The sequence below is a fragment of the Oryctolagus cuniculus genome, chromosome 11 (assembly GCF_051225735.1).
Source record: "Oryctolagus cuniculus isolate XC-2025 breed Fujian yellow rabbit chromosome 11, ASM5122573v1, whole genome shotgun sequence".
In the NCBI taxonomy this organism is placed as follows: Eukaryota; Metazoa; Chordata; class Mammalia; order Lagomorpha; family Leporidae; genus Oryctolagus; species Oryctolagus cuniculus.
The window spans coordinates 16,692,109-16,714,701 of NC_142877.1; the positions used below are offsets into that span (position 1 = coordinate 16,692,109).

At 44.9% G+C, this 22,593-nt stretch overlaps 1 protein-coding gene across 3 annotated transcripts in view; it reads left to right on the plus strand.

The window, feature by feature from the left end:
* Positions 1–22,593, plus strand: part of PTPRT (protein tyrosine phosphatase receptor type T) — a 1,117,000-nt gene that overhangs the window by 936,008 nt on the left and 158,399 nt on the right. For all 3 annotated transcript variants that reach the window (XM_070051826.2, XM_051846098.3, XM_051846094.3), the window contains one exon: positions 12,348–12,483. In XM_070051826.2, the coding sequence (XP_069907927.2) occupies positions 12,348–12,483 (136 nt within the window). The remainder of the gene's footprint in view (positions 1–12,347; positions 12,484–22,593) is intronic.

The window sequence follows — 22,593 nt, forward strand, 5'->3', positions numbered from 1 at the left end:
CAAGAATTATGTTCCTGAGTAGGAGCCTTGGGGAGCCTTGGTCCCCGGTGCACCCTGCTGTGCATTCAGACAAACAAAGTCTCCAGGAGCCTGGTGATCTCGGGCCACTATCAAGCAGTGGCCCCATTCCCTTTCTCTGTTAGCATTTGCATTTTACTTAGTGAAATGCTAAGATTTCCCTCTTATTGGTGGCCCATGCCCATGACTCAGTTTAACCTGGAATTATGGGTTGAATTGTGGCACCTAAAATGATCTGTTGAAGTTGTAACCCTCAGTACCTATGAATATGACCTTGTTTAGAAAGACAGTTGTCGGGTCCGGTGTTGTGGCATAACAGGTAAATCCACTGCCTGTAACACCGGCATCCCATGTGAGCTCTGGTTCAAATCCTTGGCTGCTCCACTTTCAGTTCCTGCTCCTTGCTAATGCACCTGGAAAGCAGTGAAAGATGGTCCAGGTGCATAGGCCCTGCACCCACATGGGAAACCCAGAAGAAGCTTCTGGCTTCAGCCTGGCTCAGCCCAGGCCATCGCCACCATTTGAGGAATGGACCAGTGGATGGAGGATCTCTGTTTTCTCTCCCTCCGTAACTCTGCCTTTCAAATGAGTAAAATAAATCTTGAAAAATAAAGAAAAGTAGTCTTCGCAGGCATTAAGGCAAAGTCAGAAAGGTGTACCCTAATCCAACATGACTGCTGTCCTCACAAGAAGTGGAAAGCGTCATGTGAACACATATATGCAGGGAGACGATCCTGTTGGCAACAAAGGAAGAGTAAGAGTGATCCATTCCCAAGCCAAGGAGCACCAAGGAATGCCGGCCATTGCCAGAAGCCAGGAAGTGGCAAGGAAGCGTTCTATCCAAAGTCTCAGAGCAGGTTCTACTGTCACTTTCACTTTGAACTTGTAGCCTACAAAACTGTGTCTGATTTTAAGCCAGCAGGGGTGTGGTATTTTGTGTGAACAATCCTGGGAATGTAATACAGTTGGAAATGCAGTGATCCTGAGCTCTGGGTGACAGGGAGCAGCTGGGTCACAAGGGCTGTGACTCCACAGTGACCAGACCTCAAGCAGACCGCAGGCAAGAGCAGCCATCCCAGAGAATCTCGGCCCACCCCGTCTGCCCTGAGGAGTCTGTGGGGTTGCCTTTGACCCAGACTGATCTCCACTTGGTGCAGCCAACGCTTCCTTTCCGGGTTTGGTTTCTGCCTTCTCCATTTGCCTCATCTCGGTTTCTGTTGCTGATCATGCCCTGCTGTGGCCTTGGCTTCTGTAACCAGTTCTCAGCATCCTTAGGATTATACGATGTCACGCTGTCCCTGGCTGGCTTCTGTGCTCTGCTGCACACTGACTGCTCCTGAGAAGGCCTCCCATGGCCCATCACTGCCGCAGGGCCGGCTCTGAACTCCACATGAAGAATTACAGTCAGTTCAGGGTGGCCACGTGGTCTCTCACTCCAGCTGCCTGAGGAAGTCTAAAGGGACTATCAGATTGCTGTAGGGCATCCTAAAGAGTATATGTTCTCCTCTCTTACATCTGCTCTTCACAATAAGCCCTTAATCCCTAACGCAGGCTGTGGGTGCTCCTGTCCATAGCCACTAAGCAGCTTTGAGCCCCAGGCTCTAGGCTCAGTGCACAGATTTTTGAATGCACTGGGCCCAAACTGCCAGCGCTGAATGGACTCAGCTTCTTCACCTCTCAGCGGGGCAGTCCTGATCTGGACCATAGGGATCCAGAGTGGGGAGGGGAGATGAGACCCTGGGCAGCCCCAGCGATGCCCACAAAGTGTCCAACACCACTGGAGACACATGGAAATCAAGTTTGTAGTCTGGTTTTCCAAAGCTGAGCTGTGTATGCCCTTGCCTGTGCACTCTTCTGTGTTAGCACTCAGCATACTGAGCTTTGGTTTTCCATGTGCACACTTATTTCTCCCACTAAGTAATGAACTCCAGGTCAGCAAGACTGACTGCTAATTGCCTCCCATCCACAGCACCTTTGCCGTGTTGCTATCATTATTACAATCCTAGCGACAGTCACCTTAGGCAACAAGCAGGACTTTTTTTTTGTCTGTGACCGTGAGCTTAATTGATGCTGATGAGGTCAAGGTAATATACATAGTCCATTTGGAGTTCCTTTGGCTTTGTCCAGTTCCATGGCCATAGTCTAAATTTTATTTCTGGCTTCTGACTGTGCATGTGACCCCTTGTCATGGCCACAGCCTGACTACAGGACATTTCTAAAGCCATGCAGCAGGCTGACTTCTGATCCCTGCTTTAAATTATACCATAACATCAACCACATCCTGCTCATAACTCGACACCTGCGTCTGTCTACAGGTGCTCCCCACCCCTGGTTTCATAGATGAGTTCATCCGCAACTCTAATCACAGCTTATGGTTCTGTGCTAGTCACAGACTCCGTCCTCGCTCCAACTCCAGCTGGATCCTGGCAGCGCTCATACGGTAGCCTCTCCTGGGCCTCAGGGAACAATTTAGGACCCTGGAGGATATAAAGTCACTTCCATCCCAACTGTGGGAAAGCCCTGAAAGGACTGGCCTTAGGAAGGATGTGTCCGTAATGATCCTGTCTAGCATCACCTAGGTACTACTGCCCTTAAATGAGTCTGTTGTGCTATATTTGAACAGATTGAGACCGTTTTAGAATAAAGGGGCTTCCTTGCAGTCAGACCCTCCATAAAGGCCTCGTGCAGTCATCTTTCCTAGTGTGTGCAGCATGACGGACTGATTAGAATTTGACCTCCACCGAACATTCGCTGTGCAAAACAAGGTCCACCCAGAAACACAACTGCAAGAGATGCATGGGACCAAGCAAAATCAGCACTTGAGGAACAATTTATTTGAGTGGCCAGAGTGCTTTCAAACAATCAATTAAAGCTATTCCCATCTCACAGGGTGCTAACCTCCATTTAAGGCTGAAAACGAGGGCACCTTCTGTCAGCAATATGTAGCAGATTTAGTTGTACAGGCTGTGGTGAAGTCAATTCTAAACCTTTAGGACTGGCTGGGTAATATTGAGGGAGTCTGGACTATTAGAAATGTGCATCTTCTTTACAGTTAACTTGGTACTTATTAAATGGTTTTCTACAGCAAGGGTACAGCTATCTTTGAAAAATCTGTATCTCTGTAGTGTTTTCTAGCTACTTGACATTGACTCCAAGTTAAATCTTGGCTAAAAGCAATTACTGTCATATGATGAATTGAGGCAATTTATTTATTACTTGAGAAACATCCTAGGTGATGTCACTTAAAAGAATGATGGAATAATCTCTCTCAAGTACTCCATTATCAACCAGATCTGGTGAGGGAGGCACTGATCTGAGGCTGGGAAGAGGTAGTCGGCATTTTAAAAAATTAGTCACAGTGAGATCAAAGGAGGAGTATTGCAAATAAAGCAGAAAACAGCCGCCTAAACTTGAGCAAGCCTGACCTCCCTATGGAATTATATGAGATGCTTGGTGGCTAAATATCAAGAAAGGTATCATAGAAAAAGCCCAGGGATTAATAGTAAAACTAAATTCAATGTGTTAAGGAGTTGAGACAGTGGTTGATATATAAGGAAAATGAAAAGGATGAGAGAACTTAAGTTAAAAAGGTCAAGTTTAAATATCACCTGAACAAAGTCTGTATAATTTGGCCCATATAACAAGATTCACATGACATGTTCATCAATCCTTTAGATATTAGGATATGATACGTTGGTGGGAGGGCATGGTGGGAGATAATCTTCAAGAAAGGTGAATATGAAATGGAACTGCATGGTACAGAAGGTGGCAAAGTCAGCAGGGACAGGTAGAAATACAAACATGTTTTTATCTGGCTGGTTGAGATAAGATTCTACATCTCCTCAGTAGTAGCTGGCTTCTTCCTTCCAGGGAAAAGATGAGCACACTTCTCTGTGAGCAGTCTCTCCCTCTGTTTACTAGAGAGACAGCAGAGTCATATAGCAGTTTAAAGAGAAGAAATTCTGTACCAGATCTCCACAGTCCACATCCCAGTTCTGCTGTCGCTACTGTTAGTTTGTCTCTTTGATCCTGCCTCTCCCCATCTCTGCAGTGAGTATGATAGAACCTGCTTCATAGGGTTGTAGTAGGGATTGGAAGAAATAGGTAGGGAGTTTAAAATGGCAGCCTGCATTGTAGTGAAAGCCCTAACTATGCTAATTCTTCATTAATTATATTAGTGTTTTGCATAGGGGTCAGGTAGCTTGACCCTTCTAAAGCCATCTTCTGGAAAAATCCATTTTAACTCCAACTGTCGTAAAAGGCAGCCCCAATTTTCTCCATGTGGTCTTGACTTTGCTGAAGTCAAGGCTCAGTGTTCAATACTCCCCCTGATTTACAAGTTCAGACACCTCTCAAAGGTGGCAAAAGTGGAGTGAGTGTTTGGCACAGCAGTTAAGGTGCCACTTGGGACACCTGTATCTCATAGCATTCAATCCCTAGTATCACTTTCAATTCCAGCTCCCTGTTGATCCACATTCTGGGAGGTAGGAGGTGATGGCTCGAGTAGTTAGGTACCTGCCACCCACATGGAGATGTTGAGTGAGCACTGAGCTTCCGACTTCCTCCTGGCCCAGCCTGGCCTGTTTGTGGATATTTGGAGAACAAATCAGCAGATGGAATTTCCCTCTCCCTCCCCCTATCTTTTTCACCCTCCTCTTCTTTTCCCCCCTCTCCCCCCTCCCACTCTCCCTCTCCCTCTCTCTAAAATAAAATGAAAATGAACAAATGATGTCTTAAGTGGTAAAGAGGCAAGTCTACCATCACCTGTTCATAGCAAACCCATGCTGGCCCTTGGCCCATGTGGTTTCTTCCATGTTTCTTGGTTACCCTACTTACTGAGACATGCAGGTAACCCATGAAAATGGATTTTCTGGACCCCTAGGTCAACTGGCTTCTGGGTTTAGTCAATGGGAAAGATCAATAGGCAACCCTCTCTCTCTCAGCCTCAGATCCTTCTTTGGCATCCATGGTTCCAGTTCCTTTAGTATGTATACCGGAGTTCTGTGCTCTGTGGGGTAACCCCTACCTCTGGGATCTGATAACCCCCACCACCTCTCTTTGTCTCTCCAGTCTGAGCTTTGCTTCCAGAAATTACTGTCTGGTGGATTACCTCATCATTATCTTCTGATCCCTGGGTACCGATTCTCCAGTAAATATGCTCCGTGTTTGAAGTGGTTTCCCCTCCCCTGATTGACTGCTGGCTGCTATCCCTGTGCTGCATTTCAGTGATTTTCCCTTCCTTTTAGAAGTTGTAAAGGAAAAAATTACAATTCATTCATCCAGTCCATGTGCTTTTTTCCCCATATCAACATCACAGTATTGTAAAATATCTGTAATACACCTTTTTTGTTGTTACAAAAAAGTCAACAACAGCATTTGTTTCTCCCCAGGCCTCTCACTTCCCTCCTGTTCAGTCCTCAAAGACTGCCAAAGTAGTTCATGATCACAATTACAAATACTCTTATTGCCTTGGGATGCAATTTATGAAGTCTAGAGGCTTGAATCTAATGAAGGATCCAGATGCTCTTCCACCAGTTTCTTTCCTGTCTTGGATTTCAATTCCATTCCATCCTAAAAACAGACTACCATTCTGAGAATTCACTTCCCACCAAAGCAAGAAGGTATATGGTGCATACCGGACTTTAGCAGAACCAGGAAGTTGCCCAGCTTCCTCATCTCTTCCCAGATGTCTCTCATTTGGCAACACCCCCATAACCAGAGATGCTTAATGTTTAAAACCTTCACTGGCATAGACATAGCAGCTCAGAGTCAGGGTTTCAAAGGTTTCCTCCTCCAGATTCCAGATACATGTAAAGACAAAGGAATTCTTCAACAAAAGAAGTCACTAAGTAGACAGAGGTAAACTGCCAGCACAGGATTTTCCTTGGATAAGTGACAGTGGGGATAATATACCCTTGGATAGCTGAGAAGCCACTATGTGTTTTCAAGAGTGCAGCATTTAGGAGTTGGGTCCCAGGGAGCCAACTTCCTTTCTTTACCATCAACAATGATCACCAGCACAGGCTATATATCTACTGGGATTTACTAGGTTTTATCAGTTGCAATTACATGTTCTTTATCTGTGACTTCTATTTTTGCTCCATCTCTTTACAGAGAAAATTCTCTAAAGTAAAGCTACAGAATCAAGCCTGTTGCCAGTGAGAGTACTTTGAGAATGAACCATTAATCCCTTGTTGCCAAATTATGTTATTGCTGCCATTAAGTCATCCCGATGCAAGCCTGATACAGACCTTGCCTGTTTGAGGGCTGTTAAGTGTATAACTCTAGGGTCTCTGCTTACCTTTTTCCTAAGGGCTGGATGAACTCAGGCAGCAGGTTGCAAGGAGGCATCACCCCAGTCTCGGCACCCAGAGTTCAAAGACACATTAAACCCCATTCACCCTGGCACCAATTCCAAGGTCATGTCAGTTCCTCAGAGTTCTTCAAGCATTTTCACCTCCATTATTGCATTTGATTCTTAGAAAATCCCTGTGAACTTGGCATTTCCTCCCTATTTTGCAAAAGAAAATAACAAATCACAGATTTGGTCAAAGTCACACAGCCAGTTAGCAATGGCATCTGGGCTCAAGCTCACGTGGTTCTGGTTCAAAACCGTTACTTTTGACCAGTCTCATAAAACCACAGCATCCCAAATGTGGTGCAAGAAGTTGCATGGTCCCTACTGCTTGACTGAGAATACACTAAGTTCCTGGACAGCTCCTTTCATTGTCACTGCCACACCGCCCTGCCTGTGTAACTTGGGAGGGGGACAGGCTAAGAATCCCATGTCTCTGAAGAAGATAAGAGAGAATCCCTTACACCAGGAGCATGTGTATTACTGGAATCAAAGGGAACCAAGTTGAGGTGGGGAAGGAATGTCAGCAGGCAAAGCAAGGTCATCATCCCGAATGTGATATGTTGTTGAGGGCTTAATTAAGTATCCAGGGTGCCAAATAAGCTGGAGCAGGTAGGGAGTCCAAGTGAAAAGGAGGATTCAAGGACAGGTATTGTGGCAAAGGGAGTTAAGGCACTGCTTGGGACACCTACATCTTCTGTCAAATGCTCCAGATGGAGCCTGCCTCTGCTCTCCATCTAGTTTCCTACTAATGTGTATGGGAGGCAGCAGATGATGGCCCCAGGACTTGGGTCCCTGCCACACACCTAGGAGACCCAGATGAAGTTCCTGGATCCTTGTTTGGGCATTTCTCAGCCCAAGTAGTTATGGACATTTGGAAAGTTAACCAGCAAATAAAAGATCTCAGTTTCTCTCCCACTCTTTCTCTCTCACTGTCCTCTCTGTCACTGTGCCTTGCAAAAATAAATGAATATTTAAAATAGGAACCATGAAAGTTTTCATGCTCTCCCTACATCACGTTGTTGTATTGAAAGGATCTGGCCCTTGACCTAAGCTGGGCAGTTCTTCCACATTAAAACTTTATTTTCTTGGCCCCTAATCTACCTCCTGTACCTTCTATCCATTGATATCAGCTCTAAACTTTGAAATTAAAGGGACCAAGTCTATTTCATCTTCCACAATGGCCTGTTAGCTATTTGAGAGCAAGAATTGAGTCTCATCTGAATTTCCTCTTCTCTGGACTGAAAAATCCTGATTCTAACTGAGGCACCATCAAAATCAATGATCTCTGGACTTCAGTATGAACCTAAATCATGTAGAGACCTTGTTAAAATGCAACTGCTGATGCAGTAGTTCTGGGAAAAAGCTCAAGATTCTGCATTTTTAATAAGCTCCTAGGTAATGCTAATATTCTCATCATTACACCAGTTCTTGGTGAAGTGCTACACTGTTGGCCCATATTCACAACTGGACAAAGACTCACCAGAGTGACCAGTGCAGAGAAGAGCAGTGCTTGTCTTGTTGGGCCTCAGCAATGCTTAGGGGAAGTCAACTGGGGTGGTTGGTTGGTTGAATGGAAGGAGCCAATGGAGAGAAAAAACATGCAACTGGGCCCTATGGACAGAGCTAGTAGTGGTGGAGGGGAGCAAGCTTCAAGGAGACCACGTTTCCATATGCAGAAGTAGAAAAGTAGCACACTGACACAGTGGCCTGGAGCTAGGAAGAGAGCAAATTCCTTTAAAGGGTATGCTGAAGTGAAAGTTGGATTTGCCAGGTCTCACAAGGGCATGCTCATGTTCTAGTATTTGCAGGCTGGTTGGACCAGTCAAGCACGGTTCCTCCTAATAATCTCACTGTGTCAAATCTGTGGTTTTAGCTCGATGCCTGTTAGCTGAAGTCATTGCGTTGATAGCCTGTCTGCATCCCCTGGATGTTCCTCTGTGGTCCTCAAGTGCATTCCATTGATGATACATGTCACTGTTGAAAGCACTTCTATTGAGGAACATATTGGAATTCGCTGAGAAGTGTTTTCCTGTACTCATCTGAGATCTTCATTTTTCTTTGAGTATGGGTCTTGATTCTAGTGTAGAAATATCAGTCATCATTGTTGATCATCCCTCCTTGAAGCTTTCTCTTTTCTTGGCTCCAGGACACTGCACTCTCCTGTTTTCTTCTTAGCTGTCTGGCTGCTCCTCCTATGCAGGGTTAGCTTCCTCTACCCACCCACTAAGTATTGAAACCCCTCAAGTCTGTGGTCTGGGTCTGCTTCCTGTGTCACTCTTTCTTCTTTCCAGTGGCGGGATCAACTCCTGTACTTCAGATCCCATCTATGTACCTGTGACTCACACATTTTTACCTGCAGCCCAAACTTCAGAGCTCCAGTCTTGCATTTTTAACCACCTGGAGTATCATTTAGGTTCAAATTGCCCCAAACACACATTTCTCTCGCTAAGGCTATTCTGTTTCCATTGTTTCTGGAACCCATAAACAGTATTATCATCTACCCTGTAATCAAACTGAAGACTTACAGTCATCTTCAACAGTTCTTTCACCATTATTTTTGGGTGTTTACTTATCAAATCAAGAAATTTTATATCTGTTACATTTACTTCAGGTAATTATCTCTTTTATCAGATCTCTCTCCACTGCCATCACCTGAGTCTGAGCAACTATCATTTCCCACCTTGGTGTCTGCAGTGATTTCAAAACCCATCTCCCCAGTCCACTGTGGTCCCACGTTAAAGCAGGAATGACCTGTTGGAAATACAGATCTGACCACATCATCCCTTCTTGAATACCACTTAAATGCTTGTGCTTTTTTGTCCCAGACAGCAAAAACTTTCATTTTGGCTTAGAGTGCCTTGTGGAGACTTGGTCCGTTGCCCTCTCCACCTTTTTGCAAAAGCTGTTCTCTTTGCCTCCTCATTCTCGTGATACCACATTTCTTGCATTTCTTGAATGCGGTGAGCTCCTTGCTCCATCACACAGCCTTAGCCAGGCTGCTTCCTCTGCTGCTCTCACGTGCATGCTCCTCCATGCTCGCTTTGTCTAGCTGCAGCCTTAGAGCTCACCCTACTGGCCACTTCCTCCCAGATATGATTCATTTCCCTGTTAGGCCCTTTCTAAGTGTCTTGCACCACTGTGTTCAAACTCCTAACACAGTCAGAAGTTTGCTATTGTTGATTCTTGCTTTATTAATTCTATCTCCCTAGTCCCAACTCCCACTGCTGTAAACATTTTAACATCAAGAACTGTGCGTGATTTTGCCCACCATTGCATCACCAAATGCCTGTGATTACTTACTGAGTGAACAAAGTGTGAGTCTCATCAGACCACACACTGGTGAGAGTGTTCAGAGAGTGAGGAAATTCTCCCTAGGGCCCTTTGCCTGTATACTCCTAACCTCTAAAACACAACCTTGTAGCAGGCACTAAGCAAATGCTGTGCCAGTAAGCAGATGCCCCAGAATCAACCCTTCCTGCAAACCCAAAGACGATTCTGTCAGTATTGAGGAAACTTTTCTCTGAGTAATCTGCAACCCACCCTTATGCTTGGTGCATATCTTATGCTTAGCTGTATCTCATGTCCTCCAAGTAGGAGATGGGTGCTACATCAGAGCTCCACAGACCAGCCCTGTTAACGTGGTATTTGGCTAACCCCCCCCCCCCCAGGAATTTCTCCAGGCTGTAAATCAGCAGACCCTGTTCAGACAGCCCTAGGATTTGAAGAATTGGTCTTGCCTTTAGCTGGTGAAAGGAGTAAATAAAAGCCCCTCATCCGCTGGTCCTGTAGGAGGAAGACCTCTGACCCGGCAGCATAGTGGACGCTCAATGACAATATAAAAAATGATTGAAAGAATAAATGAAGTACACAGTTATGGCCTGCTCACCTTTAATCATTTCTTAATCATCTGAACAGTTCTGAGGAGGGAGGCCTGTGTTGGACACAAACATCAAAAAGATGAACAGGGCACACTCACTGTCCCTGGAGCCTGACTCTCACTAGGGAGACTTGGCTGAGTAAACTCAAGTTACAGCAAGTTGGGGAAGGTACTCAGAGAGGAATACTGGATACTCTTCAGCAAAAAGAAAGGGCTGCGTCCCTGGGCTGGAGCACTGTTCTTAAACCTTAGCAAGTTTGGAAAACCAGAGCTCTAGTGTGCGTTGGGTATTTGGATCCGTTCAACTCAAGTTTCAGCTGAGTTCTGTGAACCCATGACTGGAATCAAAGGAGAAAACTCACTTCGGTTCCATGAGAACAAATGTGGGTAAGCAGAGACATCACCCCTCAGCTAAACAACCACAGACGCTTAGGGAGGTCCTATTACCAGTCTAGTTCTGGGCTAACTTGGGAAAGCAAAGATAAATGAGGCATCATCTTGCCTCTGAGGAACTTGAAGACAACTGGAGGAGACAAGTGCGGAAAAAAATAACATGGGTATTTTGTGCTTAGAGATACTGAGGGATATGTGCAGAATGCTATAAAGTGTAATCAGCGTTTATGGGGGAGAGAGTGGGGAGGGAGAGAGGAGGGGGAAGAGAGAGAGACAGATGGGTGACTCTCCCAGGGGCGTGGACGACCAGAAAGGTGTGTCAGCTGCCTTAAGATGGGCTGGAGCTGATGTGTCAGAAAAGCTGAGACGGGAAGGGAAAAGGGAAAGAGTGCTTAGGGCTTCCAGTGCTTCACACACTATGGCACCATTGGGGATAAGAAGAGCAGCAGAGGAAATGCGTGGAGGGTACTGCTCAGCTAGAGATCGCTCTCCAGAATGAGATGAGAAGTTGCCTCAACTCCCTGGCATGTAGCACAGAGGCTGGGCTTTCACATTCGTTGTCCATGTTCTTCTTCTGCTATGGCATAAGCAGAATGGTTGCTGAAAGAAAAGGGGATTAGAGAGACTATGAGACTGGAAAGTTGAAGTAGGGCTCCTGACCGTTAATGCCCAAACTTGATGTCAAAGCACCTGGGGAAGCCTGGCCTGAACCTTCATCAACCATGTCACCTTTAGCAGCTTCCTTTGGTTTTCTCATCTGTAAAAATAGGGAAATCAATATCTGCCTTTGGGAATGCTTGTTGGGAGGACTGACCAATCCAGACTCTTGAAGGCACCCAGCACAATGCTGAGAGTAGGTGATGTTGCTGGTTCCCTCCCTACTTTCCTCTACCCGGGAATGAGTCAATGAATAAGGACTTGGTAGAACTTGTAGCATTAGTATTTAATGCCAAAAATGGAGTTAATCAGTTGTAAGTATTTTCTAACTTCAAGCAATTTCCTTTAATAGTCTAAATTTTTACCTTACCATTTATAAAAGGAACAACACACTCTTTCTCCCTTTAAAAATCCAGTGCCTTCAGCTCTCTGCTGTGGCCTGGGAGTGCAGTGGAGGATGGCCCAAGTGCTTGGGCCCTGCACCCTATGGGAGAGCAGGAGGAAGTACCTGGCTCCTGCCTTTGGATCAGCGCAGTGCGCTGGCCACAGCACATCAGCGGCGGTGGCCATTGGAAGGTGAAACAACGGCAAAAGGAAGACCTTTCTCTCTCTCTCTCTCTCTCACTGTCCATTCTGCCTGTCAAAAGAAAAAAAAAGAAAGAAAAAAAAATCCAGTGCCCTAACCACTCACTTCTGCTGTTCACCTGAAAGAACAAAGTAGGGTTAGAAATAATTCCATGTACCCAAGAACTATACATGGTTGAAGCTAGAGGAAAAGGATGTTCCAACCCAGAAGTTATGTAACACTGGACAAGGCATTTAATTTCTCTGCATATCAGTTTCTTCATTTGCAAAAGAATCCAATAATAACCCTGACCTCACAAGAAATTAACCCTGAAAAGGGATTGAGTGGAGAAACGTGTAGAATGTTCTTAGAACAGTGCATTTAGTCATCCCTCATTACATGAAGCTGTTGTCATGGTCATTTGATGGTCACATTATGGGAGCCTTTTCAGCATCTTTCTCCTTCTCTTCCCATTCAAGGTGCCTCCACCCAGAATTCTAACACCGTGGAGCCAGAAAAGCAGGTGGACAACACTGTGAAGATGGCTGGTGTGATCGCTGGCCTCCTCATGTTCATCATCATTCTCCTAGGTGTGATGCTTACCATCAAGAGGAGGTGAGTCTCTGCCCTGCCCTGACCCCAGCTGACCCCAACACTGCTGTGTGACCAGGCCCTTGCTCCAGTGATTGCTGTCCAGCAGAGATCTTCTGATATGATCGTTGAGGTCCTGAAATACTTGGGCCAACTATGCCTCATTGCGTTGGTGGCTGAAAGGTGTGTGCTACCAGACTGGTGAGTGGCCCTGAGATGGCTACTTTTGTATGGGACCAAGGATCCCTATGACTGGACCTCTATGAAATGCTGTGGGATCCTGTGTACTGGGGAATGACTCTTCTTGGAGTTAACTGCTCTTTTGTGGTTGATCATATCATCAAGACCACCGAGCAAGCCCAGGAACGTGAGTCCAGAAATACCCTTGCAGAAAAGTGATGCTTCATCTTTCTCACATCCATCTGTTCCTGATTTCCATTGGTCAAGTAGTAGCATCCCAAGTTGTCTCTGCATAAGAGACAAAGTCACCAGTGAGGTGAGAGTCTCCAGGGACTCTCCCACCCCAGGCTCCTTCCTCCTCTGTGTCCTGCAAAATCTCCCCACTTGGGTTGTGGCTGTTCATCCCTTTTTGACAGGGTATCTCCCTGGGCACATCTGGCCAGCTTATGTGTTTTCTAATATTGTCTGTGTGTTTTTCAAATTTCGTTGCCCAAGACAGCAGAGGGTGGAGATTCCTCCTTTAGTCCCAAGATCACTATGCCAGCATCTTCTGTTTTAAGACATGTTCACAAAGTTTGAGGGTAACACAAGGGAATTACAGAGAGTAGAAGGAAATGAACAGGATGACTATCAGCTCTCACCATCCCTAGGGTGCATTCCTTATTCCTCTAAGTAGGGAGTCCCACTGACCAGCTCTCCTGAGGCCCTGCCTGCCACCAGGGAGCCACACCGACTTCTCATCTCTGTATATTCTCAGTTTTGTTTCCAGGGCTCCGGCCTTCCCACTCCCCAGTCTGCCAGAGCAAAGCAAGCATTTACCCACATTACAATAGTATGTGCTTCACATGCCCTACACTCTCTGAAAAGAACCTCCTACAACATTAAATAAACTAACTCCTGAACCTGAAGCTCTGGGCTTGGTTACACACAGAATTCAGGGCAGCCCCAGGAACAAGGGCTAGTGACTTGCTTCCATGGGTAGGATAATAAGCACACATGAAATTTGTTCCTCACCAGAGAAAGTATGCCAAAGAGACAGAGTGTGCCAAAAACTACTCCCAGCTTCTGCTGTAGAAGCTGCATAAATATTAATGCAGAAGACTGGAAAAAAACTGAAAAGCAGTGTGCCCATTTCCAGTCCTCCATGACTCCAAAATGCTGGGGTTCCTACTACACATGCAGTCAGATTTTTCTTGGCCTTGTAGCTGCTGGAAGGTCCCCCTGTGTCTATCCCATTGTTCTGTTTTGAATCAGCCAGAGTTCCTTCTGGCCAGGATATCTTATAATTGGGACCTTATCTTTTCTTAACAACTTTTGTCCAATAGGATCACTCCTTTTCTCAGGCTCCCAGAAGAATGACTTAAGAGTTAATGTTTTTATCCGGTCTCTGATTTAGGGGTTGGAAAGAGTAAGGGAAAGAGAAGGTATTATGTTAACACTGGGTAGGAGAGGCCCTGAAAGGATTAGCAACAGCACTATTCGTCATATCATCATTATCATTGATCAAGCATGGCATGTTCAATGTCTCATTGACTGGGAAGCTGCTGTTATCTGGGTGGCACATGAGTTTTAGTTTCTCTTGGGAGCAGTGGGCACATTGCACCTGTTAGACCGTTGACATGTTTCTTAGTGCCATAGATGTATTAGAAACAGGTGGGATTGTCCACCTGGAGAAGGTAACCAGTTTTAACCGCACTGAATACCTCTCTGATAGACCTGAAATTCTCTTATTCTTTCCCTGTGATTTGTAAGTCAGATATGCTCTTCCAATTTTGCTCTTTCTAAAGCCTGGCTTAACCCACGTCACCATCATCTGTGAGCTTGTGAAGAAATTTCACTTCCTTCTCGACAGCTATTTCTGAAACATGTGATTTTGGGGGAGGGAGGGAAGGACTTCCTGTTTTCAGGGTGGGAGCAAGTACACAGTGAGTCTTTTGTGTGGTTTTAACCTCTTCTGAGGTCTTTCATCATCCCTCATATCCATAAAACCTGTTCACCCGATCCGACTAATAGGTGTTATGCAATCACTGTTCTGTGAAGAGACAAAATTCAGATATTGTGGCATTGAGGGGAGGAGGGGAGATGATGCTGATCACTGTTTACATATACAATATCTTTTAGAGAAAGCAAGACATTTTGCTGGCCTACTTGATAGGAAAAAATTACAGAGGAATGTAGGGAAGGAGAGGAGACAGGAAGAGAGGAAGGGAAAATGAGGAGGGGGAAATTAAACATTAGCTTTTGTTCTACTAATTTACAGTGTCTTCTAGCATAACGAGAGCCCCAAAGGACAGCGAAGGGCATGGGGAATGCCTTCATGCCTGTGCCCATCTTGTGACTTCAGACCTTAGATAAATATGGAGAAACTTCATGGGACAATTGAGTTTCTTACTAACTTCCTGCTGGCCAGATTGCTCTCTACAGCTACCTAGAAGCCAAAGATCCTAGAAGCAAACAGTAAGCAAATCGCCATAGCTCAGGATCCTAGTGTCAACATCTGTTCAGTTGCCACATGTACTTCCTGGATCTGGGTGCTCTCAGAGGTCAAACACCTGCTGTGCTCACTCCCCTGGTGAGCTTACCTGGTTCTCCTCCTTGCCCTTCATCTTCCATACACTGGTTCATGCCACAGATGGCCACAACAATCAGGGCTGAGCCAGGCCAAAGCCAGGAGCAAGAACTTCTTCCAGGACTCCCATGTGGGAAGCAGGGTGCAAGGACTTGGGCCATCTTCCACTGCTTTTCCCAAGCCATTAGCAGGGAGCTGGATTGGAAGCAGAGCAGCTGGGACGTGAACTGATGCCCATATGGGATGCCAGTGTCACAGGTGGTAGCTTTACCCAGTATGCCAGCGCTGTGCAGCAGGATTCTTTAGCACCCAGGACTGATCTAGATCTCTCCACCCCTTCTTACTTTTTAAAGAAAATCTGGGCAACTTTTAAGGATATATTTTTCAAATCAGTACCACAAATAGATCTAACCACACCCATCTCATCCCCTCCTAGCTCTTCCTCATACAGGTCTTAACATTCTGTCAACCATGACTGACTTTGCTGTCCAAACAGTAACTTTTCTAATAATGTATTTAGGGTGTCTTAAGTTTGAAACATGAGCATGTATTCTGAGATACGGATGCATCTCTTGTTAAGCATCGATTCTCTCTCATTTGCAACTATCCTCCAATAGCTCCCAATATAATGGATGCAGGCATCTTGTGGGAAAAACTGTGTCTTTTCTCCACTGTCAATCCATAACAATCAGCATGGAGGACTTCCATAATTCCAAAATGTGTGGGAATTTTTCCCCACCAGCAACCATGGGGTCAGTTCTACACCTTGATTGCTAATCCCATTCAATTCTGACACACTCTACCTGGAACTAGCATCATATCCCACCCACCCCCCTTTTCATAGAGTGATTTATTAACTGACTTGAGTGAAAGGAAGGGGGGGAGGGAGGGAGGGAGAGAGAGAAGGAGAGAGAGAGAGGTGCAGAGGTCTTCTACCCACTAATTTACTCCCCAAATACCCACAACAGCTGGTACTGTACCAGACACAAACCAGGAGATCCACATCTTCCACATGGGAGACAGGAAGCCAAATACTTGGACTGTCAACCTCTATCTTTCCAGGTACATTAGCAAGAAGCTGTATTAGAAGTCAAAGAGCTGAGATTCTAAGTGGTGGCTTAACCAGCAGCGCCTCAGTGCCTGCATCTACCACCCCACCCCCCCATTTTAGATATTAGTCACAAGCTCCCAGCTGTTTCACCTGTGCCAGAATTCCTACAGCCCCCTCCTTGGTTCAATTAGTTTGCTAAAGTGGCTCACACTCGGGGAAACACTTCATTACATCTACTGGTTTACTAAAAAGAGTATTACAAAGGATATAGATGACGACATGGTTAGGGCTGGGTGTGGGGGATTGGGCATTGAGCTTCCATGCCTCCTCCAGAAACCTCCACATGGTCAGCTCTCTAAAAGCTCCCCAAATACTGTCAGTTTTGGATTTATGGAGACTTCACTGCATAGGTATGATTGCTAATATACTGAGAAACTCACCAAGGCATTCTAGATTCTTCAGCAATCTTTCCTCAAAAGTTTGGAACAGGACCTCTCTGGACTGAGGAGGGTCTTGTATCCTACTGTCTGAATTTCTGTGGTCTGCCTTGGAGTGTGGAACTTGTAAGCCAAGAGCCATGGACAAAAACCATACCTTCTGGGAATGAGAAAAACTGGGTCCAAAGTTTTGCAGTCCTGTTTATTGGCTGTTAACCTTGGAAAAGCAACTTAATGAATCTCAGCCTTTGCTTTCTCTTGTGTGAGATGTGGCCAATGGTATAGGGCTCTTCTGAAAATCAAATGGAATAATGGTTGGGATAGACTTTATTCCTTGTACCTGACTGAAAAATGACAATATCAGTGGGGATATTCATCTCACACCTGAGCAACAACTGTACCAATTCAGCTGCAAACCCATCGTTAATGTTAATAACCATGTTGCAATCAGTGCTCACTCATTTGCCTAATTTGTTCATATTCCATGTAAACTGGTGCCACATTCTGATGTTAATCTTCCTTATACCATAGTACAGATGGTCTTTGAATACACCTTTTTTTTTTTTTTTTGAGAAGAAGAAACTGAAGTTCTGTAAGTGTACATGAGTTGGCCAATGTGTTAGGCAGATCTGAGATACAAACTCCGGCTCTGTGACCCCAGAGTCCATGTTGCTAGCTTTCAAACTGTCAGTCCACAGAGACTGGACTGAAAATAAGCAAATCCTAGAAAATAAGAAAATCCTAGTCTAGGATACAGATGACCCAGATTCAGATTCCACTTTTCCTCTCTCCCTTGTTGTTCCCCTATTTTACTGTACTATGCCATTTCCCTAGAATGAAACATCCTGACATTTCTCTTCATCTGCAGAGTTCCCATCACTCTAAGGCTCAACCCCAAGTTCTCCCAGATAGGAGGACTCCCAAGTACTAACACTGCTCAGTGAAGTCATCCCACAGCCCCCACCCCAGGAAGATCCAAGGACAGTCCTGTGAAGGCAGCCACTGTGCCACAGGCACAAGTCTCCATTGTGTGTTATTTACACTCCCTGTTGGTTCTTGCTGACCTCAAGTCAGAAACAGCCTGCAGAGGTGGGGCCTTCTGTTTCAGTCTTCTCTTGCTAGAGCTCCCTTACTGTGCATCATCGATCCCTGGATATCTGCCTTGCAAATCATTCAGGCTTTTCATAGTCAAATCAAAATCACTTCCTGAAGTGTTTCCAATATATGTTTTTCTAACAGTTTCAGAGAAGTTTCAGGTCTTATGTCTGGGCCTTTAATCTATTTTGACTGATTTTTGTACATGATGAGATAGTGTCAAGCTTCATGATTTTGCGCGTGGATATCCAATTTTTCCACCATCATTTATTGAAAAGACTGTTCTTTCCAGATATATGTTCTTAGTACCTTTGTCAAAGATCAGTTTGCTGTAGATGCATGAATTCTGTTCTAGATTTTCTATCTTGTTCCACTGATATAAGGATTTGTGTTTATACCAACACATGTTGTTTTAAATATTGTGGCTTTGCAATATATTTTTAAAGATGGGTAGTGTAAGGCCTCCTGCTTTTTCCATTTTGCTCAAATCTATTTTGGCTGTTAGGGGTTTTTTTTTTTTTAGCTTCATACAGTTTAAAAAAATAATTATTAGAGATGTAGAATTACAGACAGAAAGAGGTCTTCCATCCACTTGTTCACTCCCCAAATGACTGCAATGACAGGAGCTGCACTGATACAAAGCCAGGAGCCAGGATCTTCTGGGTCTCCCACATGTGTACAGGGGCCCAAGAACTTAGGCCGTCTTCCACTGCTTTCCCAGGCCATGGTAGAGAGATGGATCAGAAGAAGAGCAGCCAGGACTCGAGCCGGCACCCATATGGGATGCCTAGGCTGCAGAAGGGGGTTTAGCCCACTGCACCACAGTGCTGGCCCCTTCATACAGATTTTAGTAGAGGTTTTTTTTTTATTTTTCTAGTTCTGTGGAAATTGTCATTGGCTTTTTTTTTTTTTTTTTTTTTTGACAGGCAGAGTGGACAGTGAGAGAGAGAGACAGAGAGAAAGGTCTTCCTTTGCCGTTGGTTCACCCTCCAATGGCCGCCGCAGCTGGCGCGCTGTGGCTGGCGCACCGTGCTGACCTGATGGCAGGAGCCAGGAGCCAGGTGCTTTTCCTGGTCTCCCATGGGGTGCAGGGCCCAAGCACCTGGGCCATCCTCCACTGCACTCCCTGGCCACAGCAGAGAGCTGGCCTGGAAGAGGGGTAACCGGGACAGAATCCGGCGCCCCGACCAGGACTAGAACCCGGTGTGCCGGCGCCGCTAGGCGGAGGATTAGCCTAGTGAGCCGCGGCACCGGCCTTTGGCATTTTGATAGGGATTTCATTGAATGAACTGGAGGTTGTTATAGTAAATGAAATAAACCAAGCACAGAAAGATAAGTATCACATGATCTCAGTCATCTGTAGAGTATAAAAAAAGGCTGATCACACAGAAGTCAGAAGTGGTTACCAGACACTGGAGAGGCAAGTGGGGAGGGATGAGGAAGGGTTGACGAATTAGAACAAAGTTACAGTTGAATAGGAGTAAGAAGTTTGGGATTCTGTTGCACAGTAGAATTACTATAGGTAATGTTAATGACTATATATTTCTGTATAAAAAGTAAGACGATGGGATTTTATGAAAGTTTCCACCATAATGTTAAATATTTGAGAAGACAGATGATCAATCCTGATTAGGTATTATGTAATGTATACATGTATTGGAACCTCACTTAGTACACCATAAGTGAGGCCTGTTTTTAGTGTTTGCTAAAGTTTTTTTTTTTAATAAAAGAAATTCAAAGGAAAATTAGAGATGGACCAGGAAGCTTTTAGCAATAATAGAAGTTTGCCTATTCCCTAACCCAGTCTTATATTCTCATATTGACAAGCACTTATCTTAGACATCAACCTGGACCTTCCAAAGCTGCACCGTTCCACACTTTCTGCCTCTTTCCCCTCTCCCCGAGCCCTCTCCCCTCCCTCCTCTCTTCTCCCTCTTCTCCCTGCCACCTGCCACCTGCCACCTTCTGTCCCTTCCCCTTTCTCCTTCTCTTCCCTCTCCTGCCCCTCAGCTGCCTCCTCTCTGGGGCAGACTTTAGCTGACTCTGCACCATTCCTCCATTCCATCCTCTACAGTGTAGCCAGAGGAACATTTCAAAACTGAGACTTGGGCTCCCAAACCTAGTCTAAAATTCTTCGTTGGCTTTTCTTCCCCAGCACTAAATGGTTCATGGGGTGGGAGTGAGGGAACAGCACATGTTTAAGTCATCTGGGGAACTTTGTCAAGTTATGCTATCCCCTTGCCCGTGGTATACTCCCACAGATCTGCTTGTAAACTTTCCTTCCATGCCTGTGTTCCTCAGCCCCAGAGGGCTAGATATTACCCATGCTTAAGGTATAATTCAACCCACTCTTGGGGCCAGCGCTGTGACTTAGCAAGTAGAGCTGCCGCCTGCAGTGCCGGCATCCCACATGGGTGACAGTTTGATTCCCGGTTACTCCACTTCCCATCCAGCTCTCTGCTATGGCCTGGGAAGGCAGTAGAAGATGGCCCAGATCCTTGGGTCCCTGCACCTACATGGGAGACCTGGAAGAGGCTCATGGCTCCTGGCTTCAGATAGGCCCAGCTCCAGTGTTTGCAGCCATTTGGGGAGTGAACCAGTGGATGGAAGACCTCTTTCTCTCTCTCTCTCTCTCTCTCTCTCTCTCTCTCTCTAGTCCTCTTTCTTTCTCCTTCTCTCTCTCTCTCTCTAACTCTGCCTTTCAAATGAATGATAAATCTTTAAAAAGCTACTCTCTTCGAGTAAACCCTTTTTAACCTCCAATCTAGACACCATCTCTTAACCATCTGCCTCCCCTCCCACCTTGAGGAGGCCTGCTTTGTGTCTGTCATTTGTATTCACATCTTATCCCCTCCACTGGGCCATCAGCTGTCTAATCTGATTCATCCTTGTCTCAAACATGCCTTGCAGATATTGGGAATTCCCTAAAAACATTTTGAATGGAAAAGCCCAGTGAAATTAGAACAGATGGAGCCTAGGATCAACACTCTGTCTCTTGTAAAAGACAGCTTCACTCAGAACACAGGCCGAATATCAACAGTGAATATCCGTGACAAACCAAGTCTTGGGTAAGGACGTGATAAGGCCTGAGGACAATATGGGAAATACGTGGCGTGTTCTGGTGTTCAGGAAATATACATAGGATCTTCAAACTGTTCATGGAAATGTTTACTATGAAAAACTATGTATAGAGTTAAATTTTTTTTCACCAAAATAAACTTATCTTCCATTATATTTTTCCGCACAGTTTTTGAAATACCCTCATATTATTTATCCTGGAAAAAATAGCAAAGCAATTGGAAAGTTTCACTATTAAGTAAACTATAGGAGCTGGGACATATTGTATAATGTGTTACAGAAAACAGAGACACATAGAGTTTAAGGAAACTAATACGTTGCACAACTGGGTATCACACTAAAGCAATCTAATAATGAAGTCCACAATCTTGAATATCACCTACCCTGGATTAGATATAAAACAAGATCTGGTAAGATGTTAAGTTGTGCAGCATAATTTTGAAGGGTTCATTAAGGTGGGAAAACAGACAAAACAAAATGTGTATCATCTTTTGTCTACCCCCTTTCTAAACCGCTTCTTACTACACACCCTGAAAAGTGACGACAACTTGTGTTTGCTTGGGCAGCAACTCACTTGGAAGTCTAATTCAATATTCTCACATTTAATCACCTGTTGATTCTGTCTTCAAGTTCACCTGTTCTCCACCTTCATGGTCAGTGAAGAGCATCCTGCAATAGCTCTTGTCTTGGTCTTCATCATAGGTTCTCTGGTCCTAGATCCTCTGACTTTATCCTCATGCTCCTGCATGAATCATCCCTGCAGAACAAGTGTTTGGCCACTTGAGTTTTTGGATTTTCCCTAAAATACCCTCCCCTCTCCAACATCTGAATTCTCTTTGACTTCACAACTCGGGCATCTCAGATCCTGGCACACCTTCCTACTTTCCTTCCCCACCTGTGCTCCTGGTATGGCCCACGGCTCACTGTGTTGCTGAATCAGACAACTTATCACACTTGAAAAGGACATAGCTTAGTGATCACTACATAGGCTCTGTAAGTCATACTTCCTGGATTCTAACCCTTGCCTTGCTACTTACCTGCTGTATAAATTGGGCAAGTTGCTTAACCTCTCTGGGCCTTACTTTCTTCCTCATAAACAGGGATAATGATGCCTCATAGGGCGATAATTAGATAAAATAGTGTGCATGATGTACTTAGAATGGTATCCAGCATGTAGGTGGGCTCTGTTTAAGTGATAGCAATTGTCATCTGTTTTATAATTTTCTTGTCTGGATCTTAGACATAGGGGCTGTAATTTTCTTGTCTGGGTCTTATATCAGACATCTTATATTTCATTTTTGTCTTTCTATATCTAATACTTGGAAGAGACAAGGATGTAGTAGGCCTTCAAGAAGTTTTTGCTGCACTAGTGATGAATGGCTGATGGATGGGTTGTTGGATGGATGTGTGGATGAGTGGATTATTAAGTGGATAGATGGATGGATGGATGGATGGATGGATGGACAGACGGACAGATGGATGGATATGATATGAGTTAGATGGATGGGAAGATGGTCAAATGAGTGGTTATACAGACAACTTATTCCTGTTTAAATGGTATAGAACAAAGGGAAACTGCCTGAAGTCAGTCTTGTCAGAGTGCTGGGAAGAAGGTTCTGCAGTATGTTATTTATTAAATTTAGGGTTATTTATTTTTTATTTTTTTGTCTCCTAAGCGCAGCTGTTTTTCTGCTCAGGATTTTTGGTTTGAGGCAATCTGTTAC